Source organism: Tachyglossus aculeatus, chromosome 1, assembly GCF_015852505.1.
Source record: "Tachyglossus aculeatus isolate mTacAcu1 chromosome 1, mTacAcu1.pri, whole genome shotgun sequence".
Lineage (NCBI taxonomy): Eukaryota > Metazoa > Chordata > Mammalia > Monotremata > Tachyglossidae > Tachyglossus > Tachyglossus aculeatus.
Window position 1 is genome coordinate 25,245,414 of NC_052066.1, and position 14,579 is coordinate 25,259,992.

The 14,579-nt window shown below is 48.4% G+C and overlaps 1 protein-coding gene across 1 annotated transcript in view; it reads left to right on the forward strand.

Annotated features, from left to right (window-relative positions):
- MSL2 (MSL complex subunit 2) overlaps positions 1-9,046 on the forward strand; it is a 45,700-nt gene extending 36,654 nt beyond the window's left edge. The window contains exon 2 of the mRNA XM_038751422.1: positions 7,412-9,046. Coding sequence (XP_038607350.1) covers positions 7,412-9,015 — 1,604 coding nt within the window. The 3' untranslated portion in view covers positions 9,016-9,046. The remainder of the gene's footprint in view (positions 1-7,411) is intronic.
- Positions 9,047-14,579: the final 5,533 nt, after the last annotated feature.

The window sequence follows — 14,579 nt, forward strand, 5'->3', positions numbered from 1 at the left end:
GGTAAGTGAGGCCCAGAGAAGTGAAGTGACTCGCCCAAAGTCACCCAGCTGACAATTGGCAGAGCCGGGATTTGAACCCATGACCTCTGACTCCAAAGCCCGGGCTCTTTCCCCTGAGCCCCGCCGTCCACCCTCTTTGACGGTGAGCTCCGTGTGGGACAGAGACAGTGTCCAACCCGAAGATCTTGTATCTACCCCAGCGCTTAGTACGGTGCTTGGCCCAGGGTAAACATTTAACAGACATCACAATTATTAGGGCCTCAGTTCCCTCATCTGTAAAACGGGGATTAAGCCTGTGAGCCCCCGCCGTGGGACAACCTGATCGCCTTGTAACCTCCCCAGCGCTTAGAACGGTGCTTTGCACATAGTAAGCGCTTAATAAATGCCATCAAAAAAAAATTATTATTGTGGTATTACAGTCCTCTAGACTGTAAGCTCGTTGTGGGCAGGGAAGGGACCCTGGTCGGAGTCGTTTTAGTGACGTGAAGGGGTTGGAAACCGGATCGTTGCAGTCAAGAAGGGAGATGGAAGAAAGGGAGTAATCTGTGTATGGGTGTTCGTGGCCCGTTCCGGGAGTTTGGGAGTAATGAACGGAGGGAGGTGGAGTCCAGGGAAAGTTTTCCTGTTTGTTTTGTTTTAAGCTGGGAAGATGTGAGTGTGGCCATCAAGAGAATGAGAAGTGGAAGATAGCAGTGAGGAATCAATCAATCAATTGTATTTATTGAGCGCTTACTATGTGCAGAGCACTGTACTAAGCACTTGGGAAGTACAAATTGGCAACACATAGAGACAGTCCCTACCCAACAGTGGGCTCACAGTCTAAAAGGGGGAGACAGAGAACAGAACCAAACATACCAACAAAAAATAAATAGGATAGAAATGTACAAGTAAAATAAATAAATAAATAAATAAATAGAGTAATAAATATGTACAACCATATATACATATATACAGGTGCTGTGGGGAAGGGAAGGAGGTAAGATGGGATGGAGAGGGGGACGAGGGGGAGAGGAAGGAAGGGGCTCAGTCTGGGAAGGCCTCCTGGAGGAGGTGAGCTCTCAGCAGGGCCTTGAAAGGAAGAAGTGTGGGCATGAGTGGTTTTTAGATGAGAAGGGATGGAGGGATGGGATCAGAAGTGGAGGAGGGAGACTTTGAAAGCAGGTGCCGGCTGAGAAGCATGAAAAGAGGCCATTGGGGTAGGGGAGGGAGCTGGGGGGAGTTGAAGGGATATTTAAGCGCTCAGTACAGTGCTCTGCACACAGTAAGCGCTCAATAAATACAATTGATGATGATGACTGGAGGAGCCGCTTGCCTCAGAGGAAAGATCCTGGGCTTGGGAGTCAGAGGTCATGGGGTTCTAATCCCGGCTCCGCCACTTGTCAGCTGGGGTGACTTTGGGCAAGTCACTTCACTTCTATTATTTATTTATTTTACTTGTACATATCTATTCTATTTATTTTATTTGGTTAATATGTTTGGTTTTGTTCTCTGTCTCCCCCTTCTAAGCTGTGAGCCCACTGTTGGGTAGGGACCGTCTCTATATGTTGCCGACTTGTACTTCCCGAGCGCTTAGTACAGTGCTCTGCACACAGTAAGTGGTCAATAAATACGATTGATTGATTGATTGATTGATTCTCTATGCCTCAGTCCCCTCATCTGGAAAATGGGGATTAAGACTGTGAGCCCCCCGTGGGACAAACTGATCACCTTGTAACCTCCGCAGCGCTTAGAACAGTGCTTTGCACATAGTAAGTGCTTAATAAATGCCATCATTATTATTATTTTTATTAGCTCCACCACTTGTCAGCTGGGTGACTTCGGGCAAGTCACTTCACTTCTCTGTGCCTCAGTCCCCTCATCTGGAAAATGGGGCTTAAGGCAGTGAGCCCCATGTGGGACAACCTGATTACCTTTTATCCCCCCAGCACTTAGAACGGTGCTTGGCACATAGTGCTTAACAAATGCCATCATTATTATTATTATTGTATTTGGGGGGAGCTACCATAGGAGGGATTTGATTTTTATCAACTAAGTAATTGAGAAGAAAGAGTTTGGGCCATTAGGAGTTTCAGGAGGGAGTTGAAGATCAGTAAGTGTATTTATTGTGTGCGGAGCACTGTACAGAGAAGCAGCTTAGTGTAGTGGATAGAGCATGGGCTTTGGAGTCAGATGGTCATGGGTTCAAGTTCCGTCTCTGCCACATATCTACTGTGTGACCTTGGTCAAGTCACTTCACTGGGCCTCAGTTACCTCATCTGTAAAATAAGGATTGAGACTATGAGTCCCATCTGGGACAGGGACCGTGCCCAACCCAATTTGCTTGTATCCACCCCAGCACTTAGTACAGTGCTTGGCACATAGTAAGTGCTTAACAAATACTATTATTATTACTACTACTGGAGAACAGCGTGGCTCCAATAGAGTTGGCAGACATGCCCCTTGCCCTCAAGGAGCTTACAATCTACTACCACAGTTAAGGAGCCACAAAAAGTCAGAGTTTAGAGATGGAAATAAAATATCTGAGCCTGCACAGAGCGGGTAGACATGTTTCATTCATTCATTCATTCATTCAATTGTATTTATTGAGCGCTTACTTTGTGCAGAGCACTGTACTATGCGCTTGGGGAGTACAAGTTGGCAACATATAGAGACGGTCCCTACCCAACAGCAGGCTCAAAGTCTAGAAGGGGGAGACAGACAACAAAACAAAACATATTAACAGAATAAAATAGAATAGTAAATATGTACAAGTAAAATAGAGTAATAAATCTGTACAAACATATATACAGGTGCTGTGGGGAGGGGAAGGAGGTAAGGCGGGGGGGATGGGGAGGGGGAGAGGAAGGAGGGGGCTCAATCTGGGAAGACCTCCTGGAGGAGGTGAGCTCTCAGTAGGGCTTTGAAGGGAGGAAGAGAGCTAGCTTGGCGGATGTGCGGAGGGAGGGCATTCCAGCCCAGGGGGAGGACGTGGGCTGGGGGTCGACGGCAGGACAGGCGAGAACGAGGCACGGTGAGAAGATTATCGATGGCAGAGGAGCGGAGGGTGCGGGCTGGGCTGGAGAAGGAGAGAAGGGAGGTGAGGTAGGAGGGGGAGAGGTGATGGACAGCCTTGAAGCCCAGGCTGAGGAGTTTCTCCCTGATGCGCAGATTGATTGGTAGCCACTGGAGATTTTTGAAGAGGGGAGTAACATGCCCAGAGCGTTTCTGGACAAAGATAATCCGGGCAGCGGCATGAAGTTTAGATTGAAGTGGGGAGAGACAGGAGGATGGGAGATCAGAGGGGAGGCTGATGCAGTAATCCAGTTGGGATAGGATGAGAGATTGAACCAGCAGGGGAGCGGTTTGGATGGAGCAGAAAGGACGGATCTTGGTGATGTTGCGGAGGTGAGACCGGCAGTTTTTGGTGACGGATTGGATGTGAGGGGTGAACGAGATAGCAGAGTAGAGGTTGCGGGCTTGTGAGACGGGAAGGATAGTAGTGCCGTCACCTTTCCATTAAGGAGCTTACAGTTTACACCTACTCTTTTGTATTGCACTTTCCCAAGTGCTGGGTTTAGTGCTCTGCACACAGTAAGCGTTCAGTATATTCCAGTGACTGATTGAAATAGTTGTGGGTGGTGGAATAGGCTTGAGAATCCCAAGAAAAAGAAAGAATGGAGGAGGCAGGAGCTGAAGAAACATTTGGCAGGCTGGGGGAAGCCGTTCAGTGGCCTGGCAGGAAGATAGAAAATTCAGGGTAGGTTGGCTGGAGGGAGTTTGGTTCATTTTTGGGCTCAGAATCCACTTCATTTCTCACTCCTCTACACTCTTGAGATTGCTTTTCTTCCCACTGTTCAAACATCTGGTCTGCTTGGCTGGAGAAAGGAAGAGGAGTTGAGCCCCTCTCTTTTTTCCATCTTGACACCTCTAGCTCTATCTGGCTATGTAAATGTATTTTATTTGTATACCTACATAGATATAACTACATATATGCATATATATGTGTGTGTATATATATATAAATAATATATGTATTTTAGTTAATAGCCCCTTTTTGTGATCGAGTTCAACATCATTAGCATAAGGTATGATGCTGATCTCTAGAGAAAACCAAAATGAAATGAAATCATTAATTGTATTTTGTATGTAGCAGTTTTTATATTTAGGACAAGTAAATGTTGGTCTTATCCTTTTTTTGTTTTTTTTTCCAATATCCTAGTATTAGTTTTGAAAATGCAGTTTGTCTCCCTAAATAGCAGTCCTGTTGTTTCCTTGGTTGAACTTGTGTTTTCTTGACTCTTTCTCCTCCTGACCAGTAATAAAGAAAATAAATACCTAAATTCCAGTAAATACTCACAAGGAAATCAGATGTCTGCCAAACAGGACATCTTTTCTTTTGAAGGTATTCTTTGATATTGGATTTCAGACCATTTAAAAATAGTATTTTTAATTCTGGAAATTTGACATTCTCACTTGATGTTTTCCTGTCGAACACCCTTGATGTTCTCATGAGAAAGGATCAGTTCCCTTGTTCTGATTTATTTCCAGTAACCCTGTAACTCTTGGTCCTCATGCCTTCAGTGGTCTCTTCATTTGAGCAGGTGTTTCTCTTAGATGCTTGCTCTGTCTTGCTCGGAGAAGCAGTGCGGTTTGATGCAGCAGTTTTCAGACCCGTTGGATGAAACTCCAAAGGTTTAAGAGGCAGTAAGGGGTTTCTTGAAAAAGCTGTAGACGAGACGAATCCCAAGGGCCCACTCCCAGCCTTGCTATGTATAGGTTGCCCACCATAAACAGGACTACAACTTGGTGGTTTGGAAGCCATCGGTGACTAGAACTGGATGTCAGAATCTTGGCTTATGGCCTAACCTGGACCACAAAATCACATTACATTACAGCAGCAGCAGTAGTAATAGTATTGTGGTATTTTTTAAGCGCTTATTGTGTGCCAGGCTACTGGGGTGGGTACGAGCAAATTGGGTTGGATACAGTCCCTGTCCCACGTGGGGCTCACGGTCTTAGTACCCATTTTACAGATGAGGTGAACGACAGACTAGCTGAGCGTCACATAGACAAGTGGCAGAGTTAGGATTAGAACCCATGACCTTCTGACTCCCAAGCCTGGGCTCTATCCACTATGCCATGCGGCTCTCCTTTTAGTATTCATTCATTCATTCAATCAGTCGTATTTATTGAGCGCTCACTGCACTGTACTAAATGCTTGGGAAGTCCAGGTTGGCAACATATAGAGACGGTCCCTACCCAACAGTGGGCTCACAGTCTAGAACATTTTAGTGTTTATTATGTACTTACTGGGTGCAGAGGACTGTACTAAGTGAAGACACAGTCTTTGACCCTCGGAGGCGGGCGGGGGGTTGTCTCAATCCGAAAGTAAAAGGGTGGGGAGGGGTGTTGTGTGCCTAGAGTCCTTTGAACTTTAAAAATAAGTAAAATAAAAATATAAAAGTCACAGAAAAGAGCCAATGGTCTGATATTAGAAGTACAGTCGGTTCTTTTGAAACGGTGGGACTTGGGTTCTTGATTAATCTTGTGCTAAGTTCCCTTAGCATTGCATTATAATGTGCCGAGACTGCCAGAGCGTTCTAATAATAATAAGAATAATAATAATAATAACAATATAATAATGGTATTTGTTAAGCGCTTACTATGTGCAAAGCACTGTTCTAAGTGCTGGGGGGATACAAGGTGATCAGGTTGTCCCACATGGGGCTCACAGTCTTAATCCCCGTTTTACAGATGAGGGAACTGAGGCACAGAGAAGTTAAGTGACTTGCCCAAAGTCACACAGCTGACAATTGGCACAGCCAGGATGAGGGAACTGAGGCACAGTGAAGTGACTTGCCCAAAGTCACACAGCTGACAATTGGCACAGCCGGGATTTGAACCCATGACCTCTGACTCCAAAGCCCGGGCTAGATGTACATAGCTAGAAGAATGTTCCCTAATCCCCAACAGCATTTGAGCCCTATCCTAAATAATGATAATAAAATATTAATTATGGAATTTGTTAAGCTCTTACTCTGTGCCAAGTCATGTTGCAGACGCAGGGGTGGCTGCGAGATAGGTCAGGCCCAATAAATGTGCCCCGTGGGGCTCCTAGTTTTAATGGGGGGAGAGTGAACATGTACTAAATCCTCATTTTTACAGTTGAGGAAACTGCAGCATAGATAAGTTCTGACTTGCCCAATGTCACACAGCAGGCAGGTGGCAGAGGTGGGATTAGAACCCAGGTCCTTTGAATCCCAGGCCTATGGTCTTTCCACTAGGCTTCTCACCTTTGTTTTTGGTCAGCAGCCTTCCAGTCTATTAAAGAATGATTTCAATATTTTTCCCTTTTTGTTAGTTGCTGTATATTCATTTATTATTTTTGTAGACATACTCCACATTTTTAATATCCTTTTACATTTTTGAAACATTATTTTGGGGGGAGGGTTGGGGAGGGCCGCCCTTTCCGCACATAGAATTTAACTGGGATATACTCGCTTTTACACCTCTAATAAAAGAAAGCTTTTTTAAAAGGTTGTTTCCCTGATAATCTCCAGACTTTATGGAGATGACAGATTTCCCTGCCTTCCCTTTTAGGAGCTGCGGCCTCCCCCAATCTCTCTTCTTTCCCTCGCTGAGGGGGTGGATTATAATCATAGCCTTGTCAGAATTTGAGCCCTTGTTTGTTTTATATTTAACTTTCATTTTCCTTTGCAGCATGCCGGTAAGTCATTCGAATCGGGGGATTTTCCTTCTGATGCGGTGACTTTTGCCGGGGGAAGGAGGGGGTCCCGGTGCTTCTCTTTTAGTATTGAGGAAGTTTAAAAGCCTTGGCCAGGGTAGATCTCAAGGACACTTGTTGTCCAGGCAGATTCTCCTCTGTGCCTTATTCCACCCTCACTCAGCAGTGCCAGTGAACGGCACCTAAGACCCGCGTTTACCGTCAGCCTCTGCACTTCGGGGGTCCAGGAGGAGAAAAAGAGGGGTCCAGTGCGGGAGTAGAAAAGCAGCGAGGCTCAGTGGAAAGAGCACGTGCTTGGGAGTCAGAAGTCATGGGTTCGAGTGTCAGAAGTCGTGGGTTCGAATTCCAGCTCCACTACTTAGCTGTGAGACCTTGAGCAAGCCACTTAACTTCTCTGGGCCTCACCTGTAAAATGGGGATTAAGACTGTGAGCCCCCGTGGGACAACCTGATCACCTTGTAACCTCCCCAGCACTTAGAACAGTGCTTTGCACATAGTAAGCGCTTAACAAATGCCATTATTATTATTATTATTATTGGAATGAGGAACTGGGGGCGAGGGGAGGGCCTGGCCGTAAGCGGGAGGAGAATGGGGTGTCTTTGGTTTGTATGTTTCCCCGTTTTCGCATCCTCCGGTCCCGGGAGAGCCTAGGTCGCTGGTGCTGACTCTCGATTCCTTCTTCTTTAGGGAATCTGCTCCAAGATCCGATCGCTCCCACCAACTCTACGTGTCAACACTATGTCTGTAAAACCTGTAAAGGCAAGAAGATGATGATGAAGCCGTCATGTAGTTGGTGCAAGGACTATGAACAATTCGAAGAAAATAAGCAGCTGAGCATCCTAGTGAACTGCTACAAAAAGCTGTGCGAGTACATCACCCAGACCACGTTAGCCCGGGACATCATCGAAGCGGCGGACTGCTCCGCCGACATCCTGGCCCTGCTCCAGGATGGCCCGCCGCTCTGCGAAGAGAGCGACAAGCCCCCGGAAGCCTCTTTCGCTGTGCACCTGACACATTCCCCCTTGCCTTCGACCTCAGACCCCGCCGGCGACCCTCCAGCCGGTCTGTCGCCGATCCCCGAGAGCACCGTCCACGTGGACGGGGGCGGCTCCGTCCTCAACGGCCTGCCCGCCTGCAACGGGCTGCCGGTGGAGAAGCTGAGCGCGCCCGTCCCGTCCCCGGAGCGGCCGAGCGCGACGGATGCGCGCGACCCCGGGGAGGACGTCAAGACGGAGGCCGTCCCCGGCGGCGGCCCGCAGCCCGCCTGCGACGCGGTCTCCGCCGGCGACCTGTGCCCGGCGGGCCTCGACATCTGCGGCTTCGGCGAAGACCTCAAACCCGGCGACTCCCTGCTGCTGAGCGTGGAGGAGGTGCTGCGGAGCCTGGAGACGGTCTCCGGCACCGAGGTCTGCTGTTCCGACGCGCAGCCCGGCCCGGAGGCCGGGGTGGCCAACGGGCCCTTCGTGCAGCTGGCTCCCCCGCCCCCGGGCCGCGGCGTCTTCGTGTCCGCCAGCCCCTCGCCCCACGGGCCGTCCTGCCCCCCGGCCGCCCCCAAGGTCGCCAAGCTCAACCGCAAGCGCTCCCGGTCGGAGAGCGACAGCGAGAAGGTGCAGCCGCTCCCCATCGCCAGCATCCTCCGCGGGCCCGCCCTGGGGGCGTCGGCCCCCGTCCCCGCGAAGCGGGAGACGAAGATCTCCCTGCAGCCCGTCGCCGCCGTCCCCAACGGCGGGAGCGCCCCCAAGCTCGGCAAGACCGTGCTCCTGGCCAGCAAGAGCGTGAAGAAGAACCTGGACCACGGGCCCAAGAAAGCTCACCCGAAGGCCAAACCGGGGGTGCTGAAGACGAAGGACAAGGTGACCAAGGAGAAGGTTCCGAGCAATAACGTGATGCCGGGCAGCCCGACCAAGACTGTGTACAAAAAGCCCCAGGAGAAGAAGGGCTGCAAGTGCGGGCGCGCGACCCAGAACCCAAGTGTTCTTACGTGCCGAGGCCAGCGCTGCCCCTGCTACTCGAACCGGAAAGCCTGCTTGGACTGCATATGCCGCGGCTGCCAAAACTCCTACATGGCCAACGGCGAGAAGAAGCTGGAGGCGTTCGCCGTGCCGGAGAAGGCCCTGGAGCAGACGCGGCTGACGCTGGGCATTAACGTGACTAGCATCGCCGTGCGCAATGCCAGCACGAGCACCAGCCTGATCAACGTCACGGGGTCCCCCGTCACCACCTTTTTAACCGCCAGTACGCACGACGACAAAAGTCTGGACGAAGCTATAGATATGAGATACGACTGTTGAAGCCGGGCTCGTCCCCCGGGCCGGGGGTGGCGGTGGGGACGGGGGGGGGGGGGTCCAGCTCCAGTTTCGAGGCAGCTACGGTCCTGATGGTCGCGACCCTGCCGGAGCGCCCGCCCGCGTAGATCACTTGTATCAAGTGTTTTCATTGCTAAGTTATACGTGTTAGTGTCGGGGAAATAGTTTGCGGAGAACGGAGGAGTCACCCTACAATTCTATGTCCTTAGTTCTTACAGAACCTCGTAGTTTGAGCATCCAGCGCTGGGGCCGACTGAATTGTACAAAACGACCAGTGGCGAGGGAGAATCCCGTTAACCTCATTGTTGTCCGCTCATGCTCTGTGCGTAATCAAAGTTTCCGATCGAAAGCGAAGGGAAGTGGCGTCCAGCCAATCCCCCCGAGGTGGGGCCGGTTCCGAGCGGGGAGATCTTCACCCCGGTAGTCGAGGAGAGGGCAGGGTCGCTCCCGGGGGCCCGCCGATGTTCCTTTTCTTTTGTCGCCGTCTTGTCGGTCTCCCTCCTCTCGACGAGCAGACGTGCTCGACCGGTCCTTGGTGCCGGCACGGGCACCGTTTCCGATCATGAAAAACGGACTACGTGACCTATGTAGCCATTCATAAATTAGCAGTATTATTATCAGAGAGAAAATCGGTTCCTCGGTAGTGCTGTCCAAGAAGAATTCTGACTGCTGTTAAAAAGCGAAGGAGCACACGCATCCTGTGAGTCGATCCTCCTTGCAGAGCGCGCTGCTGGAAAATGGAAGTTCTTTTCGTTCGAGCCCCGACCCCCGTGTTAGAAAACGCTCATTAAGTTTTTTCTGCCGTAGTAGCGGATGTTGGGTTTTTTTTTTTTTTCCCTTTTCCCTTTCACTTTCGGTAATTCGCTAGACTCTCTCCAGTTGATCAGGAAAGGGAAAGAAGAGTAGTCTTACTCCTAAGGCACCTGAATTTTAAACTGTTGGCTAACGACCGAAGTCTGCGTAGATGTGAACTGTGATTAATTTGGTAATTGGAGGTTGTCAAGAAATCTCTGGATCAAGGCTCGCAATCTCTCTCGAGTGAGCCAGTGTTTTTCCATCATTGGCTAGTTCGTTTTTGATTAAAAGTTTTTTTTGTCCCGTGGGTAATGATAGCATATACGGCCATTGGTTAAAAAAAGGTGCTATTCAGTGTGAAGGTGGCTCGACAGAAACCGGAAAGAAAATAACCCTTTTAGGAAGCCGGTTCTCCGAAGGTTACTGGCCAGAAATCCCTGATTATTTGTCGGTAAAGGTAGCCTTTGGGGAAAAAAAACCCTTTTTTTTCCTTTTTTTTTAGTCTGAAGATCACAAAGCGTGCTTCCGATGTATTTCTTTCCCACCCCTTTCCTAATACGCTTTGGAGGCCCAGCCCCAGAAGTTCCGCCGAGAAGGGGAATCTAGTCAGTTTCTGCAAAGAGCACAGTACAAAATAAAAATGAGACCTGACTAGATTAAAGAATGCCTCTCTGGTTTTGAAAAGGCAAGAAGTGCCGCCTTAACAGGATGGAGAAAGAAAAGTTCTAGTAGAAAGTGTTTTTGCGACAAAGTCTTTTCTGACAAATAAACGTTGGAGACCTTTTGATTTGGCACACAGCATGTACAATGATGGTTACTCACCTAGTCTAAGAAATGAGAGAGAAAATTGTTTGGACACAGAACAGATGACACCTCCTCCTGTTTTGTAGTGTATCCCGGTGTCATTTTCTGTGAACGTGGTCAGGTAGAATCGTTTGGTTGTTGTTTGTTGTTGGGTTTTTTTTTTCGTTTTTTTTTTTGTGTCTCTTTTGGTGGGGTGGGGGGGCTAAAGCCATAGGAAGAAAAAATGTGATGTATGTGTCCAGTATGTACTATTTTGTTTTTGTTTTGCAAGAAGAGTTGAACTATTTTTGATAACAAGAGTAAATGGTGGAAAATGCTAATTTGGTTGTGTTGTCTTTATTTTGCCATCGCTATACCCAGGGTTTCCTGGGGGAAGATAAAGTGGGTTGAAATTTGTGGAAATTTTGTGTTGGGTAAAAATCATCTGTCCATAAACTGCATCAGTTAGGTTGTCTAACCCAAACGTGTCACGTGCGTATTTATTTCCCCACAAACGCTCAGCTTACGGTCAAACGGCGGTATTTATTGAGCACTGGGAGAGACTCTAGTTGGTAGACGCTATCCCTGCCTACTGAAAGCTCCCGGTCCAGACAGACATTCAGATCGATTCCAGATAAGGGAAGTGACGGAATATGGATGCGGCGGACGGTGGAGTGAGTATTAAGTGCTTAAATGGGTATGGAGCCAAATGCAGAGGTGATGCATCTGTTCATTCATTCAATCATTTATTGAGCGCTTGCTGTGTGCAGAGCACTGTACTAAGCGCTTGGGAAGTCCAAGTCGGCAACATAGAGAGACGGTCCCTACCCAACAACGGGCTCACAGTCTAGAAGGGGGAGACGGACAACAAAACAAAACATGCGGACAGGTGTCAAGTCATCAGAATAAATAGAAATAAAGCTAGATGCACATCATTAACAAAATAAATAGAATGGTAAACATGTACAAGTAAAACAGTAATAAATCTGTACAAACATATCAATCAATGATGATGATGATGATGATGAATCAATCAATTGTATTTATTGAGCGCTTACTGTGTGCAGAGCACTGTACTAAGCGCTTGGGAAGTACAAGTTGGCAACATATAGAGACAGTCCCTACCCAACAGTGGGCTCACAGTCTAGAAAGGGGAGACAGAGAACAAAACCAAACATATTAACAAAATAAAATAAATTGAATAGATATGTACAAGTAAAATAAATAGAGTAATAAATATGTACAAACATATATACATATATACAGGTGCTGTGGGGAAGGGAAGGAGGTAAGACGGGGGATGGAGAGGGGGACGGGGAGAGGAAGGAAGGGGCTCAGTGTGGGAAGGCCTCCTGGAGGAGGTGAGCTCTCAGTAGGGCCTTGAAGGGAGGAAGAGAGCTAGCTTGGCGGATGTGCGGAGGGAGGGCATTCCAGGCCACGGGGAGGATGTGGGCCGGAGGTCGACGGCGGGACAGGCGAGAGCGAGGCACGGTGAGGAGATTAGCGGCGGAGGAGCGGAGGGTGCGGGCTGGGCTGGAGAAGGAGAGAAGGGAGGGGAGGTAGGAGGGGGCGAGGGGATGGACAGCCTGGAAGCCCAGGGTGAGGAGTTTCTGCCTGATGTGTAGGTTGATTGGTAGCCACTGGAGATTTTTGAGGAGGGCAGTAACATGCCCAGAGCGTGTCTGCACAAAGATGATATAGGCAACAGCGTGAAGTATAGACTGAAGTGGGGAGAGGCAGGAGGATGGGAGATGGTTGTGTCCGCTGTGATTATCCTGTGTCGCCCCGTAGCCCAGTGCTCAGCACTAGTAAGTGCCTAACAATTACCATTATTGTATTTCCTTCTAGACTGTCAGCCTGTTGTTCGGTAGGGACTGTCTGTATATGTTGCCAACTTATACTTCCCAAGCGCTTAGTACAGTGCACACAGTAAGTGCTCAATAAATACGATTGAATGAATTGAATGAATAAAGCAGCGTGCTCAGTGGAAAGAGCCCAGGCTTGGGAGTCAGAGGTCATGGGTTCAAATACCGGCTCTGCCGCTTGTCAGCTGCGTGACTTTGGGCAAGTCACTTAACGTCCCTGTGCCTCAGTTCCCTCACCTGTAAAATGGGGATTAAGATTGTGAGCCCCACGTGGGACAACCTGATCACCCTGTGTCCCCCAAGCACTTAGAACAGTGCTTTGCACATAGTAAGCACTAAAATACCATTATTATTATTATTACTATTATGGGTTCAAATCCTGGCTCTGCCGCTTGTCAGCTGTGTGACTTTGGTCACTTAACTTCCCTGTGCCTCAGTTACCTCATCTGTAAAATGGGGATTAAGATTGTGAGCCTCACATGGGATAACCTGATCACCTTGTATCCTCCCCAGTGCTTAGAACATTGCTTTGCACATAGTAAGCTCTTAGTAAATGCCATCATTTATTTATTTATTTATTTTTTTGCCATGTGCTAAACCTTGGAGTAGGCAAGATCAGAAACAATCCCTCTCCTCCCGGAGCTCAAAATCTGTTTTAATCCCCATTTCACGATTGAGGAAACCGAGGCCCAGAGAGGGTAAGCGACTTGCCTGAGGTCACGCAGTAAGCCAGTGGCAGATCTGTGACACAAACCTGGATCTTTCTGCTCTTCCCACTTGGCTGGGCTGTCCAGAGGCCTGCCTTTTGTTTCACAGACATCTTTCTTGCTTTAATGTAAGCCATTTCCTCTCATTCAATTCTCAGTGATCAATTGATCAGCAGCTTCCCAGCCCCACAAACCCATCAGGTACTTGAAGAGAGGTATCAACTCTCCCTAGCCAGCAAATCAAGCAATCATATTTCCTGTGTGCGTGGCACTGTACTAAGCGCCTGGGAGAGTGCAGTACAAGAGAGTTGATAGACACACTCCCTGCCCACAAGGTCTAGAGGTATAAACTCTCCTTAGCTCTGTCTTCTCTAGGCTGTACAGGATAATAATAGTAATAATAATATTGGCATTTATTAAGTACTTACTATGTGCAAAGCACTGTTCTAAGCGCTGGGGAGGTTAAAAGGTGATCAGGTTGTCCCACGGGGGGCTCACAGTCTTAATCCCCATTTTACTGATGAGGGACCTGAGGCTGTGAGCCCACTGTTGGGTAGGGACTGTCTCTATATGTTGCCAACTTGTACTTCCCAAGCACTTAGTACAGTGCTCTGCACACAGTAATCGCTCAATAAATATGATTGATTGATTGAGGCCCAGAGAAGTTAAGTGACTTGCCCAAAGTCACACAACTGACAGTTGGCGGAGCTGGGATTTGAACCCATGACCTCTGACTCCAAAGCCCGTGCTCTTTCCACTGAGCCACACTGCTTCTCTATATTTTGTTTTGTTCTCCATCTCCCCCTTCTAGACTGTGAGCCCATTGTTGGGTAGGGACCGCCTCTAGATGTTGCCAACTTGTACTTCCCAAGTGCTTAGTACAGCACTCTGCACACAGTAAGCGCTCAATAAATACAATTGAATGAATAAGTCAATCATTTTTGCCCCTCTTCTCTGAAGACTTTGCTCTGAAGCACTGTTGGTTTTTGTAAACCAGAAGTCCACACCAAAATGTCCACCAAAAAATGCTTTCATAATAATAATAATTTTGGTATATGTTAAGCGCTTATTATGTGCCAAGCACTGTTCTAAGCACTGGGGGACATACAAGGTAATCAGGTTGTCCCACGGGGGGCTCACAGTCTTAATCCCCATTTTCCAGATGAGGTAACTGAGGCCCAGAGAAGTGAAGTGACTTGCCCAAAGTCACACAGCTGATAAGTGGCAGAGCTGGGATTAGAACGCGTGACCACTGACTCCCAAGCCCGGGCTCTTTCCACTGAGCCACGCTGCTTCTCTGTTTATAGAGTTGCCGGCAACTTTCAAGATGTTACGGCGCAATAGCACGGTGTCGCTCCATTCACAACTTTTCTCAAATAACCCTTTGGACTCTACTGGA